Source organism: Hordeum vulgare, chromosome 6H (assembly GCF_904849725.1).
Source record: "Hordeum vulgare subsp. vulgare chromosome 6H, MorexV3_pseudomolecules_assembly, whole genome shotgun sequence".
In the NCBI taxonomy this organism is placed as follows: domain Eukaryota; kingdom Viridiplantae; phylum Streptophyta; class Magnoliopsida; order Poales; family Poaceae; genus Hordeum; species Hordeum vulgare.
In genome coordinates this window covers 552,729,389-552,749,896 of record NC_058523.1, presented here as the reverse complement: position 1 = coordinate 552,749,896, position 20,508 = coordinate 552,729,389, and the positions used below count along the sequence as shown (strand labels likewise).

The 20,508-nt window shown below is 43.8% G+C and overlaps 1 protein-coding gene across 1 annotated transcript; it reads left to right on the top strand.

The window, feature by feature from the left end:
* Nucleotides 1-363: 363 nt before the first annotated feature.
* Nucleotides 364-2,784, top strand: LOC123405862. The gene is made up of 4 exons (XM_045099391.1): nucleotides 364-581; nucleotides 1,247-1,580; nucleotides 1,671-2,422; nucleotides 2,521-2,784. The coding sequence occupies exons 1-3, from the start codon at nucleotides 364-366 to the stop codon at nucleotides 2,409-2,411; spliced, it is 1,293 nt and encodes a 430-aa protein (XP_044955326.1). The 3' UTR covers nucleotides 2,412-2,422; nucleotides 2,521-2,784.
* Nucleotides 2,785-20,508: the final 17,724 nt, after the last annotated feature.

Here is a 20,508-nt window from a genome sequence, read left to right as displayed (position 1 = left end):
AGATCCAAGGCAGGGGAGGGATAGACGGGCATCGACCTTGTCTAAGGCTGGCCCCAATGCAGGTAACTTCGGTGGTAACTTCATGTCCAGCTCAGCAAAATTTCCTACGTGGCAGTGAGTTAATGAGGAGAAAAGGAATTGGAGTAACCACCGTGGTTACCGTAACTTCGCGCTTTGTACGAGACTTTTTTAATGCTAGAAGATCTCGTGTGCGCTGTGAGCGCTTCGCATGGAGAGAAAAGAAATTCCCATCGAGAGACACCACGCCTGCGCCTCCATCCTCATCCAGCTCGCCCCGCTCTCCGTCGGGCCGTCCGTCCAGCGGCGCCTCTGGCCGGCGGCGCCACCTTGCTAATCCTTATCATGGCCAAATCCGGTGCCCGTAAGGAGGCGGCGCCAGTCCGGTCACCGGCGACCTCGCCGCCGCAGCACTTCCCCGGCCCGGCAAGCTCGTACGCGAGCGGCTCGGCACAACAACTCTTCTACCCGGGCGCCCCGACGTGCTCCTCCGCCAATACCTCGACGCCGCCGCCGCACCTGTACCCACCCCTCATGGAGACCTCCTCTCCCAACCCTACATGGTAAATCTCTGCTTTTGATTCAATCTTGGGCAATTTTGGATTCAAGTCTGTAGCCGTTTCTATCCTGAATTGATTCAGTGTATAGGTAATTTCTATCTCCGTTCAAGTCTGTAACAAACTCTATCCTGAATTGATTTAGCCTGTGTAGGTGATTCCTATTATGCGCTCAAGCCTGTAGCAACCTATTGATATATCCCTTGACCGGTTAAGAAACTTGCCAGCTACTTTTCCTGATTACAAGCTAGCTAGCCGGAAGTCATCAGGTTCAGAACGAGGCCAAAGTTCAGTAGGAAGTGTACATCGGCTGTACTATGCTAATGCATGACTAACAACAGTTAAATCTCTGGTAATGTACATAACTGGGCACCATTTAAATCTGTGGTAACGTTTACAAGTTGTAGACTTTGATCAATTGAGGAATAAATTATGCACTTGACACTATGATCAACAAGAGAACAAACAGCCCACTGCTCTGAATTTTCTATGATTGTTATACAGGTTATGTCTGATGTTGTAAAGTAGAGTCATCAAAAACAGATGTGTTCTTTGTTAAGCCTAACTCTTACCAGTAGCCTAAAGTATATCTTGTTTTAAGCCTTTGTATGTTGTTGTACAAAATTGCATTGTTGTTATAATATGCTCATGAACTCTGATATTTGTAACAGGAGGCCAATGTACACCGCTGCACCTGAAAGCTTGCTAAATTTTGGGCAATTCCCTCCAATGCATCCTTATAATTTTCGACCTCCGCCGGTCCACTATCCAGAACAAGGACACGGCAATTTGGAGAATTTGCACTTTGTTGGGGCTTCTCCACACGATTCCTTTTCAACACCACCACCGGCACCGCACCCTAAAGTCGCATCTCGGTCTGGTCCTGCAAAAGTGGATTCGACATCTTCCAAAAAGAAAAGGAAGACCATCAATGTAGATGAAGAAGAATTGGGAGAAAGGACCGCATATCGTCTGCCCTATACACCCGAGGAACATGACAGACTGGTAAGCATATTCGTTGCTCAAATCCATATTATGTGCATGTAATTTCTTGATGCTTGTTGGGCTCAACTAAATTAAATGTGAACAATGTAGGCTGGTGCTTGGCTAGAGTGTTCACTGAATCCCATCGATGGGAACGGAAAGAAGGGTGAGCAGTTCTGGGATGACATTGCTGCTCTCTACAATGGTGCCACACCAAGTAACCGGAAGAGAGATCGCAATCAGTTGAAGATGGAATGGCAAAGGACCAAGAAAAAGCTCGGTGCTTTCCATGGGGAGTGGATTGCTGTTATGGGAGTGTATCATAGTGGTCACAACAGTCATGACCTACAAAAAATGGCCTTGGAGAAGTACGAACGCAACTATCATCAGCCTTTCCAACATTTAACTATGTGGGAAAAACTTAAGGATGATAGCAAATGGCTAACCTCTTACAAACACATGACTGCAAAAAAAGGTAACATGACAGATAGCAATACCACATCAAATATGATCAACTTGGAGGCTGAGGAGCGCCCAAAAGTTGGCCGTGATAAGGCTAAGCTTGAACGTGCTGGTAAAGGCAAGTCAGGAGGGCTCTCGCAAGAGCTTGGAGAAAGATTGGACAAATTCATCGAGGTTAACAATCAATCGATGGAGGACCGTCAAAAGGTGATAAATAGCCAGGTTCTTTTATCAAATCAACAACTTGAAACTGCAAAGATCAACAACAAGACAAAAATGTTGGATGTTTATTCCAAAATGCTTTTAGCGGACACATCTAAGATGGATGATGGTGAAAAGGCCCGGCGTGCAAAGGCTTTGAGTAATATGGAGGCCATGTTATTTTCTTGAAGGAGATGCAGGTATTTTTACTATGAACTTGAATCGCTGCTCTATTTCATCTACTTGAGAAAATAATAATTACATCTACTGATTATTTATTTATCTACTGTTTGGCAAGGTGATTGAAGGGAAAGAAGTGGTGCACTACGAAGCATATTAGAAGTTAGCTCGGTCAGTTTGTTGTGTGAACCTGATGGATCGTTCATCACTTTTGGTGTCGGGTCAGTTTATTTTGTAAACCATGGATTGTTATTGTGTGTACCTGGTGGATTTTTAATTGTGTACCTGATGGACCGATCAGCTACTCTAGAATTGATGTGAACGTGGTGTTTTGCTGTTAGCTTTTGGACTGATCAGCTACTATTGCCAGTTACCTTTTTAATCATTGGTGAGGCTCAATCGTTTCAGTTTCTATCTACACATGAACCGTTGCACAATACTGTGCTATATATACAAGCCTACGCCTTCTCTTTTTCTTACTCCTTCACCACTATATTTTCCCCTGTTCCGCAAGATGGCCAGCACTGAACCTGCCGATGGTTCCGATGGTGAAGCAGAAGCAAGAGATGCTAGAGTCCGCGATCGTCCGATGCATAAGGCTCTTAAAAATGATCTGATTGAGCATATATGGAGAAAGTTTGGGCAAGAATAGATTATATTCAAGTCTTGATCAATGTACTGCTAAATATGTTTTATATATTTTAATAATATTATATTTTACTTTATTATTTATTATGATCTAAATTTGTGTTTTTTTTATTTATCCATGGATACCTGAAAACACAATTTTTATTGATACATGGCACGTATAGATCACAAAGTTGAAATGCTACTATAGATCCCACAAAAGCAATAAATGAACCCTCTAAGTTACCACCCCTAAGTTACCACCCACTATGAAGGTAGTAACATAGAGTAGTAACATGCTTATGTGTCATGTATGTTACTACTCAATGTTACTCCCCATTGTGAGCAGCCTAAGAGGCAGCTGGCTGGAGCAATGTAGGTCCAGCAAGGCCTAGGTTAAAGGTACCTAGAAGGTGAGGCGGCTGGGTAAAAACACAGGTCTAGTGACAATAGTAGGGAAATACTTATAGACAGGACCTCAATAGTAGCGTTGAAAAAAAAAACGCTGCTGCTAATTAGCAGTAGCGCTGATGGTGTTAAACGCTACTACTAACACCTTAGTAGTAGCGCTGGGTATCTGGATATATACCCAGCGCTACTGCTAAAGGAGGCCCAACGAGAGTCACCGACGGTAGTGTGTTAGTAGCAGCACGCGCTTGTGTAAAGCGCTACTAATAAGTTGAATAGCAGTAGCGCTTGCCTTAAACGAGCGCTACTGCTAAGTATATCTTCTTCACCTTATCCAACCGGCTGCCCCTCCTACTCCCCTCTCCCACTCCAATTCACTCTCCCCCCGCACCCCCGTCCTCCGCTGCCGCCGCCGTTCCCGTCGCCCGTCCTCCGCCGCCGCCGCCGTTCCCGTCGCCCGTCGTTCGCCGCCGCCGCCGCCGCTGTTCCCGTCGCCTGCCACCGCCGCTTCCGGTGCTCCTCCTCCCTCCTCCCTCCTCCCACCCCCCGTCGTTCGAGTTCATCAATATTTTATGCAAAATTTAGAAGAGCTGAAGGAGCACGACTGTCGCAGGATGTAGTAGCGACACAGAGCAAATCATGCAAAAGCTCACCACATAGAAATGTGACACACATTTCATGTCTTGTACATATCTAGAGATTTTTCATGTGTAGATTTTTCTTGTGTATTCATTCGTGTGTTGCTCAAGTAGGTACTAGTTCCTCAAGTTTATCAGGTTCTTGTGTTGCTCAAGTATCCCTGACATGGGTTGGGTGGATGGGTGGATGGGTGAATTAATACATATATCTAGCAATGAAACATTAGTAATTATTGTCTACTGATTAAGTCGATTGATGCAAGGCGTTCATACTTTTTGCACAAAGTTACCTGAAAAGATAGCACAAGTCGGATGAACATATGTGTGTGATTCTACTGATCTTTTCCATTCTAGTTGCTTAATTTTTAGCATGAGTTGTCTACAATACAAGTAAAGTTGCTGCAAATCTGCAACCTGGAATCAGTGTTTTTTCTTGGAGATTGTACTGACTTTTACCATCGGAATTTTTTTGGCATTCTAGTTGCTTCACTTTTTAGCCACAAGTGGTTTATTTTCTTGTGCTACATTATATTTCAATATAAGTATAATGTGGTTTTTTTACTGTTTTTAGTAATTGTTTAATAGAAATAGTTTATTTAGTGAGTGTTTAATAGAAATAGTTTAATCGGTGAGGGAGTGTCCACCATATATGAGAGAAGAAGAATGCTGACTGTTGTCGTGGGGTCGCTTCTCCTCCTTCTCCTTGTGCTAGATATTTGTTATGCACTAGGGGAAGTAGGAGTAGCGACCATCATCGACGGCCGAAAAATCGGTGAGGGACTGTCCACCATATATGAGAGAAGAAGAATGCCGACTGTTGTCGTGGGGTCGCTTCTCCTCCTTCTCCTTGTGCTAGATATTTGTTATGCACTAGGGGAAGTAGGAGTAGAGACCATCATCGACGGTCGAAAAATCGGTGAGGGAGTGTCCACCATATATGAGAGAAGAAGAATGCCGACTGTTGTCGTGGGGTCGCTTCTCCTGCTTCTCCTTGTGCTAGATATTTGTTATGCACTAGGGGAAGTAGGAGTAGCGACCATCATCGACGGCCGAAAAATCGGTGAGGGACTGTCCATCATATATGAGAGAATAAGAATGCCGACTGTTGTCGTGGGGGTCGCTTCTCCTCCTTCTCCTTGTGCTAGATATTTGTTATGCACTAGGGGAAGTAGGAGTAGAGACCATCATCGACGGTCGAAAAATCGGTGAGGGAGTGTCCACCATATATGAGAGAAGAAGAATGCCGACTGTTGTTGTGGGGGTCGTTTCTCCTTCTTCTCCTTGTGCTAGATATTTGTTATGCACTAGGGGAAGTAGGAGTAGCGACCATCATCGACGGTCGAAAAATCAGTGAGGGAGTGTCCATCATATGTCGTTTATTTAAGTTCCTCAACCATATTTATTAAGTAGTTTATGTCATTTATTTAAAAATATTTGACAACTAATTTCTATTGACAACTTATTTCCACCCCCTCTTGGCGATTCTCATTCTCCTAGGGTTAGCGCCGCCGCCTCCGACCACCTCCGACGTCGCCACCGGCCACCTCCGACGTCGCCCCCGGCCACCTCCGACATCGCCCCCGGCCACCTCCGACCCTGCCCCCGCACGGTACTACTATGCTCTCGCTCCCCTCTAGTTAATACTACCTCAAACTTGCAAACATGCACAATCATTATTTACAGTTGATATAAAAAAGGTGGGAAAGTAGTACATTGCACTTTGTTGTTGACTAGAGGATCATGCTTATGCATCCATGAATCAAGAAGAAAATCTTGTGTTTGTGTTTGGGTTTGGGTTTGGGTTACCTACCTGAGTGTTGATCCCCTGAACATGAGATAATTAGGTTTGTCATATGAACTTGGTTAGTTTGTCATATGATGTTGACATGTTCTCTTGAGATAGCCTATGTCATATTTGGTTAATTTGTCGTATGATGTTGCCATGTCATATTTGGTTGAAACATTAAACAATAATAAAATTTTCTCAGAGGAATTTGTCTCGGCTTCGACAATGCCCGGAACGCATCCTCGTCGTCGAGTGGTCGTCGAGAGCCTGCTAGATAGGTGTCATGTCTGGGACTGGGCTCCGCCGGGCTGGCACTGGGGTGCTACCTTCCGGGGGGCACCTTGGTGCGGAATCCAGGTCTCATCGTTGACCCGGAGCTTCTTTGGTGACGGTCGCGTGGGCCATTATAGGTGCCGAGGGAGCCAGCCCTCACAGAGGTGGTACGTCATCGTGTCAGGGAGGAGGACGAGCACGTCTGTTGCTACATGGCTGCGTTGGATGCCAGGTTCTCCAATACCTGGCAGGTTCTCTAGGGACATCACCCGAGCTATGATCTGGTGATGGTTCCTTATCTTTGGGTTGCCACCGCCTGCACCATGAGACGTCAACTGGATTATTGTTAGTGATATTATATGATATTTAGCTACTGATAATATTCGAGATGTATTACTGATAATATCAGTTATGTTTCGGTTTGTCGTTGCTCCTTGTATGACTTTCATGAGTTGTTAAATGAGTATCGACGGTCGTTGTTCCTTTTTGGAGGCGACCCTTGGGGCATTCAGGTGTTCGGTTAGAGGAACTGCATGTGGAGGGGATGGGACCAATGACAACAGGTGGTGTTCGCGAAGGAGGAACGATGTGGCATCTGACACGTCGACAGCGGCACGTATCGACGGCATGGAGCAACGGGATCTCGGTGGTGGACATGTGTTGATGGACGAGCGTAGGATGATGGCGCTATCTGCCCCGTGGTGGCGTCAACAACAGTTGGGCCTTGCGAGGTCGATGCATCAGTACCTGCTCTAAAGATGGATCGACAGATGATGGTGGCGGCGACCTCTGTAGCATGCACGTGCGGTGACCACTGACAGTGCGTCCAGCCGGTGTGTGTCTCAGACCCGACAATGCGGTTTGGTTGGGCCCTCCGGCTTTAGATGTTGGACTTTGATGTGAGGTCTGGATATATGTGACTCGGACAATCTACACCCCTTCATCAAAGTTGATATTAATAGTAATAAATATTGTCGAGATGGTGGCTTTGGACTTATTGATGTATTACTTTATAAGGTTTTGATGAATAATTAATAAAATGGCCGCATGCCCTGATGCAGAGGCCGGGGGTCATACTCCTTTTGGAGAGAAAAAAAGCAAGACTATGGAAAGATAGTATTGATGGTAAGCAACCCTTGAATAAAGATCTGTGTTATTTGATATTTGTCTCGAGCAAGACTTAACTGTAGACAAGTTTGAAACCTTAAATCATGTGTCTTCTTTAGAAGGAGATTGTTCCCTGAACTAGTGAATTAATGGGAAGAGTTGAAAAAAGAAGTGATACTTATACACAGAAACGAATCCCTTGATGTGTGGTCTAGTGAAATTTGACAAAAAACATGCTTATACCCCAAAGTCCATGTATAGCTGGCTGGAGAAAGATTTGTAGGAGCCAATTATAAATGGATATGGAGTGCTAAAATTCCTTTGAAAATTCAGATTTTCTCGTGGTAACTTTTTCAGAATGATATTCTTACTAGAAATAACATGAAAAAAGGATTCAGCCTGGTAGTCCATGCTATTCCTTTTGTAAGCAAGTTGGAAAACGTCTCAACACATGAGCACGGGCACCAAATTGAAATTTTTGTTGGACTTGTGCCCTTTTACCTGGGTATATGAGAAGCTTTATATATACTGTTGGCTCGGAACCATGCTACCTTTGAGCGTAAGTGATTTAACACACCTTTTGAAATTGTTTTCACAGCATGTGATTTTCTGATATATTGGGCAGGCCTTCAGAAGCCAGATATAGTAGGACGTGGTGCAGAGTTGCTGAAGGAGAACACGTCCCAGATCCGTTTGCTGTGAGTCCATTTGTGGCGGCAAAATTCACTGTTTTGACTTTTTTTTTAAGTTAAGCCGGATCTAACCCCGTTTGGAAACTTTTTTCCGATGACCCTTTTGCTAACGCTGGATCACGTGATGATAGAATATAACAACCTACCATCAAGGTTCCTGGCAGTAGGGTTGCACGTCTACCGTAAAAAAAAAAAAACTAAGTTGCGGACACAGTACGCGTACGTTCCTACCATCATACCCCTTGATGGTAGGGTTATACATGCTACCGACAGCCCCTACGGCGATAGGCCATTTGCCTACTGTCAGGAATCTTGACGGTAGGTTGTCATCATACCCTACCGCCAAAGGATCTGGCGGTAGCAAAAGGATCAGATTCGAAAAGAGTTCCTAAACTGGATCAGATCCGGCTTAACTTTGGCAAAAAGGTCAAAACAATGAATTTTGCCACCTATGGCCGGGACTAGTGGTGAAGATGATATCTACTTCCTCCGTTCCTAAATATAATTCTTTTTATATATTTCAATACAGACTATATACCGATGTATATAGACACACTTTAGTCCATAGTGAAATCTCTTTAAAAAGTGGGATCAAGATCAAGGTCTACTAGATATTTGACCTTGATCTAAATTATCCAAAAAATCTAGAACATTCAGCAGCAAACAAAACATTTCAAAAACAATTTGAAACGATTTAGGCCGCCCCATCCTCAGGTTCTCTTAACCTAAGGGCGCTGCTACTTATATACGTACCTTTGCGATAGGAAAAGGAAGATTCACGTATCTTGGATATTCGCGGATTGTTTCATACAACATTTCAGCCTGTGACATCCAACAAAATCATCATCTTTGCGTTTATGGGTATCTAAAGTCTAGAATAAATTACTGGATATACACGTATCTAAGTACGAGTGTTTAGATTATTTTTAATGATACTGCAATATAATTATTTATTAAGGAAAGAAGTCATTTATGAGGTGGTCAATACTATGCATTCGTTTAGGAAGCCCATGTGCAATCAATGGCCATGAGTAATAGTGCATGCAAGCAAAAAATAGAAAGTAATTATTTACAAGGCACTAGTGATTATTTATATGTAGAAAATACACTAACGGGAAGGATCCAAACAAGGTGTCCAGTCGCCTACGTGCCCTAGATAACGGGTAGGATATATTTTTCCTATATATATAGGAAAAATACATCCTACCACCCAGTAGTAGTTGTTGGGGAACGTCGCATGGGAAACAAAAATTTTCCTACGCGCACGAAGACCTATCATGGTGATGTCCATCTACGAGAGGGGATGAGTGATCTACGTACCCTTGTAGACCGTACAGCAGAAGCGTTAGAGAACGCGGTTGATGTAGTGGAACGTCCTCACGTCCCTCGATCCGCCCCGCGAACAATCCCGCGATCAGTCCCACGATCTAGTACCGAACGGACGGCACCTCCGCGTTCAGCACACGTACAGCTCGACGATGATCTCGGCCTTCTTGATCCAGCAAGAGAGACGGAGAGGTAGAAGAGTTCTCCGGCAGCGTGACGGCGCTCCGGAGGTTGGTGATGACCTTGTCTCAGCAGGGTTTCGCCCGAGCTCCGCAGAAACGCGATCTAGAGGAAAAACCGTGGAGGTATGTGGTCGGGCAGCCGTGAGAAAGTCGTCTCAAATCAGCCCTAATTGCTCCATATATATAGGAGGAGGGAGGGGGGGCCTTGCCTTGGGGTCCAAGGACCCCCAAGGAGTCGGCCGAGCCAAGGGGGGGAGGACTCCCCCCCCCCCAAACCGAGTTGGACTTGGTTTGGTGGGAGGAGTCCCCCTTCCTTCCCACCTCCTTCCCTTTTTTTTCTTTTTCTTTCCTCTTGATTTTTCTTCTCTTGGCGCATTGGGCACTTGTGGGCTGTCCCACCAGCCCACTAAGGGCTGGTGTGGCTCCCCCAATGCCTATGGGCTTCCCCGGGGTGGGTTGCCCCCCCCCCCCCCCCGGTGAACTCCCAGAACCCATTCGTCATTCCCGGTACATTCCCGGTAACTCCGAAAACCTTCCGGTAATCAAATGAGGTCATCCTATATATTAATCTTCGTTTCCGGACCATTCCGGAAACCCTCGTGACGTCCGTGATCTCATCCGGGACTCCGAACAACATTCGGTAACCAACCATATAACTCAAATACGCATAAAACAACGTCGAACCTTAAGTGTGCAGACCCTGCGGGTTCGAGAACTATGTAGACATGACCCGAGAGACTCCTCGGTCAATATCCAATAGCGGGACCTGGATGCCCATATTGGATCCTACATATTCTACGAAGATGTTATCGTTTGAACCTCAGTGCCAAGGATTCGTGTAATCCCGTATGTCATTCCCTTTGTCCTTCGGTATGTTACTTGCCCGAGATTCGATCGTCAGTATCCGCATACCTATTTCAATCTCGTTTACCGGCAAGTCTCTTTACTCGTTCCGTAATACAAGATCCCGCAACTTACACTAAGTTACATTGCTTGCAAGGCTTGTGTGTGATGTTGCATTACCGAGTGGGCCCCGAGATACCTCTCCGTCACACGGAGTGACAAATCCCAGTCTTGATCCATACTAACTCAACTAACACCTTCGGAGATACCTGTAGAGTATCTTTATAGTCACCCAGTTATGTTGCGATGTTTGATACACACAAAGCATTCCTCCGGTGTCAGTAAGTTATATGATCTCATGGTCATAGGAATAAATACTTGACACGCAGAAAACAGCAGCAACAAAATGACACGATCAACATGCTACGTCTATTAGTTTGGGTCTAGTCCATCACGTGATTCTCCAAATGACGTGATCCAGTTATCAAGCAACAACACCTTGTTCATAATCAGAAGACACTGACTATCATTGATCAACTGGCTAGCCAACTAGAGGCATGCTAGGGACGGTGTTTTGTCTATGTATCCACACATGTAAATGAGTCTTCATTCAATACAATTATAGCATGGATAATAAACTATTATCTTGATACATGAATTATAATAATAACTATACATTTATTATTGCCTCTAGGACATAATTCCAACAGTAGTTACCCCACATGTTCCATATACTACCACACGGGAGTATATATACTAATTTATCGTTTCTATTATGTTCATATACTATATACCACCCGTTTGGGGCACCTAGGTGCCCAGGCACCTTGCCTAGAAATCGTTGGATTACATTGAGATCGTGCATTTGTAATTAGGCTGGCCATAGTGGGGAGTAACATAGTAGTAACATCACACATTACAATGCAAATTTGCTTATGTGGCAGTGAGTTAATGAGGAGAGAGGTGCTTGTGGTAACTAGCTATGTTACAGTAACATCACACATACCAATACAAAATGAGTCTATATCCTAATTAATATGACATCACACAAATGTTACTACCCACTATGGAGGTAGTAACATAGACCAGTAACATGTGCATGTTACTTGGCTAAGTTACTCCCCACTATGAGCAGCCTTAGTATTAACAATAATGGGTCAACCCATTAGCATTTATTAGGAAAGAATTATTGCTTGAAAGATAGAGAAAATCATCAATTAATGGTTAATTAAGGCCATGCATGCTCTATGGCACGTGCCCAACTTTAGTTCTTATACGTGCACTTTTTTTTATACATAACATAGGAAGTCATATAGACAATTAGGTACGTAGGTATATCATCATCTTGGGTATAAAATGTATGATTACCTTTTGTCTCCATGGAAAAATAATCCGGTATGTCGTTAAACATATACTTGTATTCAAAAAAGATATATTTTTTGTTTTGTACATTCCCTCAAATGTGTGATTTTTACCTCGGGTATTCAGATATATATGTATGTCATAATTCACGTAGTCGAGTATATACGTAAACATATTTTACTTTATATACATTAACAGGATACCTACAATAGTTTTCTACTTTTTTCCATGTAGTTGGATATATATGTGTACTAACATATTGGGTATATTGTTTTACTTTTATGTACATTTGGTATATAGTACTCCCTCTGTTTCATAATATAAGTCTTTTTAGAGATTTTACTAAAGGACTAGATATGGATGTATATAGACATATTTTAGAGTGTAGATTCATTCATTTTGTTATGTATGTAGTCCTTTAGTGAAATCGCTTAAAAGACTTATATTTAGGAATGGAGGGAATAAATACTTGACACGCAGAAAACAGCAGCAACAAAATGACACGATCAACATGCTACGTCTATTAGTTTGGGTCTAGTCCATCACGTGATTCTCCCAATGACGTGATCCAGTTATCAAGCAACAACACCTTGTTCATAATCAGAAGACACTGACTATCATTGATCAACTGGCTAGCCAACTAGAGGCATGCTAGGGACGGTGTTTTGTCTATGTATCCACACATGTAAATGAGTCTTCATTCAATACAATTATAGCATGGATAATAAACTATTATCTTGATACAGGAATTATAATAATAACTATACATTTATTATTGCCTCTAGGGCATAATTCCAACAGTCTCCCACTTGCACTAGAGTCAATAATCTAGCCCTCACATCACCATGTGAATTACATTGTAATAAATCTAACACCCATACAGTTCTGGTGTCGATCATGTTTTGGCCGTGGAAGAGGTTTAGTCAGCGGGTCTGCTACATTCAGATCCGTGTGCACTTTGCATATATTTACGTCCTCCTCCTCGACGTAGTCGCGGATGAGGTTGAAGCGTCGTTTGATGTGTCTGGTCTTCTTGTGAAACCTTGGTTCCTTTGCTAAGGCAATGGCACCAGTGTTGTCACAGAACAAGGTTATTGGATCCAGTGCACTTGGCACCACTCCAAGATCCGTCATGAACTGCTTCATCCAGACACCCTCCTTAGCTGCCTCCGAGGCAGCCATGTACTCCGCTTCACATGTAGAATCTGCTACGACGCTTTGCTTGGAACTGCACCAGCTTACTGCACCCCCATTAAGAATAAATACGTATCCGGTTTGCGACTTAGAGTCGTCCGGATCTGTGTCAAAGCTTGCATCGACGTAACCTTTTACGGCGAGCTCTTCGTCACCTTCATACACGAGAAACATCTCCTTAGTCCTTTTCAGGTACTTCAGGATATTCTTGACCGCTGTCCAGTGATCCACTCCTGGATTACTCTGGAACCTACCTGCCATACTTATGGCCAGGCTAACATCCGGTCTAGTGCACAGCATTGCATACATGATAGAACCTATGGCTGAAGCATAGGGGACGGAGCGCATATGCTCTCTATCTTCATCAGTTGCTGGGCACTGAGTCTTATTCAATCTCGTACCTTGTAACACTGGCAAGAACCCTTTCTTGGACTGTTCCATTTTGAACCTCTTCAAAACTTTATCAAGGTATGTGCTTTGTGAAAGTCCTATCAGGCGTTTTGATCTATCCCTATAGATCTTAATGCCTAGAATGTAAGCAGCTTCTCCTAGGTCCTTCATAGAGAAACTTTTATTCAAGTAACCTTTTATGCTCTCCAAAAGCTCTACGTTGTTTCCAATCAGTAATATGTCATCTACATATAATATTAGAAACGCCACAGAGCTCCCACTCACTTTCTTGTAAATACAAGATTCTCCAACCACTTGTATAAACCCAAATGCTTTGATCACCTCATCAAAGCGTTTGTTCCAACTCCGAGATGCTTGCACCAGTCCATAAATGGATCGCTCGAGCTTGCATACCTTGTTAGCACTTTTAGGATCGACAAAACCTTCGGGTTGCATCATATACAACTCTTCCTTAAGGAAACCGTTAAGGAACGCCGTTTTGACATCCATCTGCCAGATTTCATAATCGAAAAATGCAGCTATTGCTAACATGATTCTGACGGACTTAAGCATTGCCACGGGAGAGAAAGTCTCATCGTAGTCAATTCCTGGAACTTGTGAAAAATCCTTTGCCACAAGTCGAGCTTTATAAACGGTCACATTACCGTCGGCGTCCGTCTTCTTCTTAAAGATCCATTTGTTCTGAATAGCCTTGCGGCCCTCAGGTAGTATCTCCAAAGTCCACACTTTGTTCTCATACATGGATCCTATCTCGGATTTCATGGCTTCTAGCCATTTGTTGGAATCTGGGCCCACCATTGCTTCTTCATAATTTGCAAGTTCATTGTTGTCTAACAACATGATTGATAAGACGGGATTACCGTACCACTCTGGAGCAGCGCGTGATCTCATCGACCTGCGTGGTTCAACAGAAACTTGAACTGGAGTTTCATGATCATCATCATTAACTTCCTCCTCAACCGGCGTCGCAATGACAGAGGTTTCCCCTTGCCCTAGGCCACCATCCAGAGGGATGATAGGTTCGACAACCTCGTCAAGTTCTATCTTCCTCCCACTCAATTCTCTCGAGAGAAACTCCCTCTCGAGAAAAGTTCCGTTCTTAGCAACAAACACTTTGCCCTAGGATTTGAGATAGAAGGTGTACCCAACTGTCTCTTTTTGGTAACCTATGAAGACGCATTTTTCCGCTTTGGGTTCCAGCTTTTCAGGCTGAAGCTTTTTGACATAAGCATCACATCCCCAAACTTTAAGAAACGACAACTTTGGCCTTTTGCCATACCACAGTTCGTATGGTGTCGTCTCAACGGATTTTGATGGTGCCCTATTTAAAGTGAATGCAGCTGTTTCTAATGCATAACCCCAAAATGATAACGGCAAATCAGTAAGAGACATCATAGATCGCACCATCTCTAACAAAGTATGATTACAACGTTCGGACACACCATTACGCTGTGGTGTTCCAGGCGGTGTTAACTGCGAAACAATTCCACATTGTCTTAAGTGAGCACCAAACTCGAAACTCAGATATTCACCCCCACGATCAGACCGCAGGAACTTGATCTTCTTGTTACGATGATTTTCCACTTCACTCTGAAATTGCTTGAACTTTTCAAATGTTTCAGACTTGTGCTTCATCAAGTAGACATAACCATATCTACTCAAATCGTCAGTGAAGGTGAGAAAATAACGATATCCGCCGCGTGCCTCTACGCTCATTGGACCACACACATCGGTATGTAGGATTTCCAACAAGTCACTTGCACGCTCCATTGTTCCGGAGAACGGAGTTTTAGTCATCTTGCCCATGAGGCATGGTTCGCACGTGTCAAGTGAATCAAAGTCAAGTGACTCCAAAAGTCCATCAGCATGGAGTTTCTTCATGCGCTTTATACCAATATGACCCAAGCGGCAGTGCCACAAAAATATGGCGCTATCATTGTTTACTCTAACTCTTTTGGTCTCAATGTTATGTATATGCGTATCGATATCAAGATTCAATATGAACAATCCTCTCACATTCGGTGCATGACCATAAAAGATGTTACTCATAGAAATAGAACAACCATTATTCTCAGACTTAAAAGAGTAACCGTCTCGCAATAAACAAGATCCAGATATAATGTTCATGCTCAACGCAGGCACTAAATAACAACGATTTAAGTTCATCACTAATCCCGATGGTAGCTGAAGTGACACTGTGCCGACGGCGATTGCATCAACCTTGGAACCATTTCCTACGCGCATCGTCACTTCGTCTTTCGCCAGCCTTCGTCTATTCCGCAGTTCCTGTTTCGAGTTGCAAATGTGAGCAACAGAACCGGTATCGAATACCTAGGCACTACTACGAGAGCCGGTTAAGTACACATCAATAACATGTATATCAAATATACCTGATTTTTCTTTGCCCGCCTTCTTATCTGCCAGATACTTGGGGCAATTGCGCTTCCAGTGACCCATACCCTTGCAATAGAAGCACTCTGTTTCAGGCTTAGGTCCAGCCTTGGGTTTCTTCGGCGGATTGGCAACAGGCTTGCCGCTCTTCTTCGAATCGCCCTTCTTGCCTTTGCCGTTTCTCTTGAAACTAGTTGTCTTGCTCACCATCAACACTTGATGCTCTTTACGGAGTTCAGACTCTGCGACTTTCAGCATCGCAAACAACTTGCCGGGAGACTTGTTCATCCCTTGCATGTTGTAGTTCAACACAAAGCCTTTATAGCTTGGCGGCAGTGATTGAAGGATTCTGTCAGTGATAGCCTCTTGCGGGAGTTCAATCCCCAGCTCAGCTAGACGGTTTGAGTACCCAGACATTTTGAGCACATGTTCACTGACAGACGAGTTTTCCTCCATCTTGCAAGCATAGAATTTATCGGAGGTCTCATACCTCTCGATCCGGGCGTTCTTCTGAAAGATAAACTTCAACTCCTGGAACATCTCAAATGCTCCATGACGCTCAAAGCGACGTTGAAGTCCCGGTTCTAAGCCATACAAGACTGCACATTAAACTATTGAGTAGTCCTCCTTACGCGCTAACCAAGCATTCTTAACATCCTGATCAGCCGTAGCGGGTGGTTCATCTCCTAGCGCAGCATTAAGGACATAATCCTTCTTCCCAGCTTGTAAGATTAGCTTAAGATTACGAGCCCAGTCTACAAAGTTGCTTCCATCATCTTTCAACTTAGCTTTCTCTAGGAACGTATTAAAATTCAGGATGACACTTGCGTGAGCCATGATCTACAACACAAATATATTCAAAGTGGACTTAGACTATGTTTAAGATAATTAGAGTTCAACTTAATCAAATTATATGCTAAACTCACACTCAAAAAGTACATCTCTCTAGTCATTTGAGTGGTTCATGATCCACTTACACTATCCCAAGTCCGATCATCACGTGAGTTGAGTATAGTTTCAGTGGTAAGCATCCCTATGCTAATCATATCAACTATATGATTCATGATCGACCTTTCGGTCTCATGTGTTCCGAGGCCATGTCTGCACATGCTAGGCTCGTCAAGCTTAACCCGAGTGTTCTGCGTGCGCAACTGTTTTGCACCCGTTGTATGTGAACGTTGAGTCTATCACACCCGATCATCACGTGGTGTCTCGAAACGACGAACTGTAGCAACGGTGCACAGTCGGGGAGAACACAATTTCGTCTTGAAATTTTAGTGAGAGATCACCTCATAATGCTACCGTCGTTCTAAGCAAAATAAGGTGCATAAAAGGATTAACATCACATGCAATTCATAAGTGACATGATATGGCCATCATCACGTGCTTCTTGATCTCCATCACCAAAGCACCGGCACGATCTTCTTGTCACCGGCGCCACACCATGATCATCCATCAACGTGTTGCCATCGGGGTTGTCGTGCTACTTATGCTATTACTACTAAAGCTACATCCTAGCAAAATAGTAAACGCATGTGCAAGCACAAACGTTAGTATAAAGACAACCCTATGGCTCCTGCCGGTTGCCGTACCATCGACGTGCAAGTCGATATTTCTATTACAACATGATCATCTCATACATCCAATATATCACATCACATCATTGGCCATATCACATCACAATCATACCCTGCAAAAACAAGTTAGACGTCCTCTAATTTTGTTGTTGCATGTTTTACGTGGTGACCAAGGGTATCTAGTAGGATCGCATCTTACTTACGCAAACACCACAACGGAGATATATGAGTTGCTATTTAACCTCATCCAAGGACCTCCTCGGTCAAATCCGATTCAACTAAAGTTGGAGAAACCGTCACTTGCCAGTCATCTTTGAGCAAAGGGGGTTACTCGTAACGATGAAACCAGTCTCTCGTAAGCGTACGAGTAATGTCGGTCCAAGCCGCTTCAATCCAACAATACCGCGGAATCAAGAAAGGACTAAGGAGGGCAGCAAAGCGCACATCACCGCCCACAAAACCTTTTGTGTTCTACTCGAGAAGACATCTACGCATGAACCTAGCTCATGATGCCACTGTTGGGGAACGTCGCATGGGAAACAAAAATTTTCCTATGCGCACGAAGACCTATCATGGTGATGTCCATCTACGAGAGGGGATGAGTGATCTACGTACCCTTGTAGACCATACAACAGAAGCGTTAGAGAACGTGGTTGATGTAGTGGAACGTCCTCACGTCCCTCGATCCGCCCCGCGAACAATCCTGCGATCAGTCCCACGATCTAGTACCGAACGGACGGCACCTCCGCGTTCAGCACACGTACAGCTCGACGATGATCTCGGCCTTCTTGATCCAGCAAGAGAGACGGAGAGGTAGAAGAGTTCTCCGGCAGCGTGACGGCGCTCCGGAGGTTGGTGATGACCTTGTCTCAGCAGGGCTCCGCCCGAGCTCCGCAGAAACGCGATCTAGAGGAAAAACCGTGGAGGTATGTGGTCGGGCAGCCATGAGAAAGTCGTCTCAAATCAGCCCTAATTGCTCCATATATATAGGAGGAGGGAGGGGGGGCCTTGCCTTGGGGTCCAAGGACCCCCAAGGAGTCGGCCGAGCCAAGGGGGGGAGGACTCCCCCCCCAAACCGAGTTGGACTTGGTTTGGTGGGAGGAGTCCCCCTTCCTTCCCACCTCCTTCCTTTTTTTTTCTTTCCTCTTGATTTTTCTTCTCTTGGCGCATTGGGCACTTGTGGGCTGTCCCACCAGCCCACTAAGGGCTGGTGTGGCTCCCCCAATGCCTATGGGCTTCCCCGGGGTGGGTTGCCCCCCCCCCCCCGGTGAACTCCCGGAACCCATTCGTCATTCCCGGTACATTCCCGGTAACTCCGAAAACCTTCCGGTAATCAAATGAGGTCATCCTATATATCAATCTTGGTTTCCGGACCATTTCGGAAACCCTCGTGACGTCCTTGATCTCATCCGGGACTCCGAACAACATTCGGTAACCAACCATATAACTCAAATACGCATAAAACAATGTCGAACCTTAAGTGTGCAGACCCTGCGGGTTCGAGAACTATGTAGACATGACCCGAGAGACTCCTCGGTCAATATCCAATAGCGGGACCTGGATGCCCATATTGGATCCTACATATTCTACGAAGATCTTATCGTTTGAACCTCAGTGCCAAGGATTCGTATAATCCCGTATGTCATTCCCTTTGTCCTTCGGTATGTTACTTGCCCGAGATTCGATCGTCAGTATCCGCATACCTATTTCAATCTCGTTTACCGGCAAGTCTCTTTACTCGTTCCGTAATACAAGATCCCGCAACTTACACTAAGTTACATTGCTTGCAAGGCTTGTGTGTGATGTTGCATTACCGAGTGGGCCCCGAGATACCTCTCCGTCACACGGAGTGACAAATCCCAGTCTTGATCCATACTAACTCAACTAACACCTTCGGAGATACCTGTAGAGTATCTTTATAGTCACCCAGTTATGTTGCGATGTTTGATACACACAAAGCATTCCTCCGGTGTCAGTAAGTTATATGATCTCATGGTCATAGGAATAAATACTTGACACGCAGAAAACAGCAGCAACAAAATGACACGATCAACATGCTACGTCTATTAGTTTGGGTCTAGTCCATCACGTGATTCTCCAAATGACGTGATCCAGTTATCAAGCAACAACACCTTGTTCATAATCAGAAGACACTGACTATCATTGATCAACTGGCTAGCCAACTAGAGGCATGCTAGGGACGGTGTTTTGTCTATGTATCCACACATGTAAATGAGTCTTCATTCAATACAATTATAGCATGGATAATAAACTATTATCTTGATACATGAATTATAATAATAACTATACATTTATTATTGCCTCTAGGACATAATTCCAACAGTAGTTACCCCACATGTTCCATATACTACCACACGGGAGTATATATACTAATTTATCGTTTCTATTATGTTCATATACTATATACCACCCGTTTGGGGCACCTAGGTGCCCAGGCACCTTGCCTAGAAATCGTTGGATTACATTGAGATCGTGCATTTGTAATTAGGCTGGCCATAGTGGGGAGTAACATAGTAGTAACATCACACATTACAATGCAAATTTGCTTATGTGGCAGTGAGTTAATGAGGAGAGAGGTGCTTGTGGTAACTAGCTATGTTACAGTAACATCACACATACCAATACAAAATGAGTCTATATCCTAATTAATATGACATCACACAAATGTTACTACCCACTATGGAGGTAGTAACATAGACCAGTAACATGTGCATGTTACTTGGCTAAGTTACTCCCCACTATGAGCAGCCTTAGTATTAACAATAATGGGTCAACCCATTAGCATTTATTAGGAAAGAATTATTGCTTGAAAGATAGAGAAAATCATCAATTAATGGTTAATTAAGGCCATGCATGCTCTATGGCACGTGCCCAACTTTAGTTCTTATACGTGCACTTTTTTTTATACATAACATAGTAAGTCATATAGACAATTAGGTACGTAGGTATATCATCATCTTGGGTATAAAATGTATGATTACCTTTTGTCTCCATGGAAAAATAATCCGGTATGTCGTTAAACATATACTTGTATTCAAAAAAGATATATTTTTTGTTCTGTACATACCCATCGTATTTCTCTACATTCCCTCAAATGTGTGATTTTTACCTCGGGTATTCAGATATATATGTATGTCATAATTCACGTAGTCGAGTATATACGTAAACATATTTTACTTTATATACATTAACAGGATACCTACAATAGTTTTCTACTTTTTTCCATGTAGTTGGATATATATGTGTACTAACATATTGGGTATATTGT

Coding starts and splice junctions, on each gene's coding strand:
- LOC123405862 (XM_045099391.1), top strand. CDS start 364: ATGGCCAAATCCGGTGCCCGTAAGGAGGCGGCGCCAGTCCGGTCACCG. Junction 582..1,246: donor TCCTCTCCCAACCCTACATG/GTAAATCTCTGC, acceptor TATTTGTAACAG/GAGGCCAATGTACACCGCTG. Junction 1,581..1,670: donor CCGAGGAACATGACAGACTG/GTAAGCATATTC, acceptor TGAACAATGTAG/GCTGGTGCTTGGCTAGAGTG.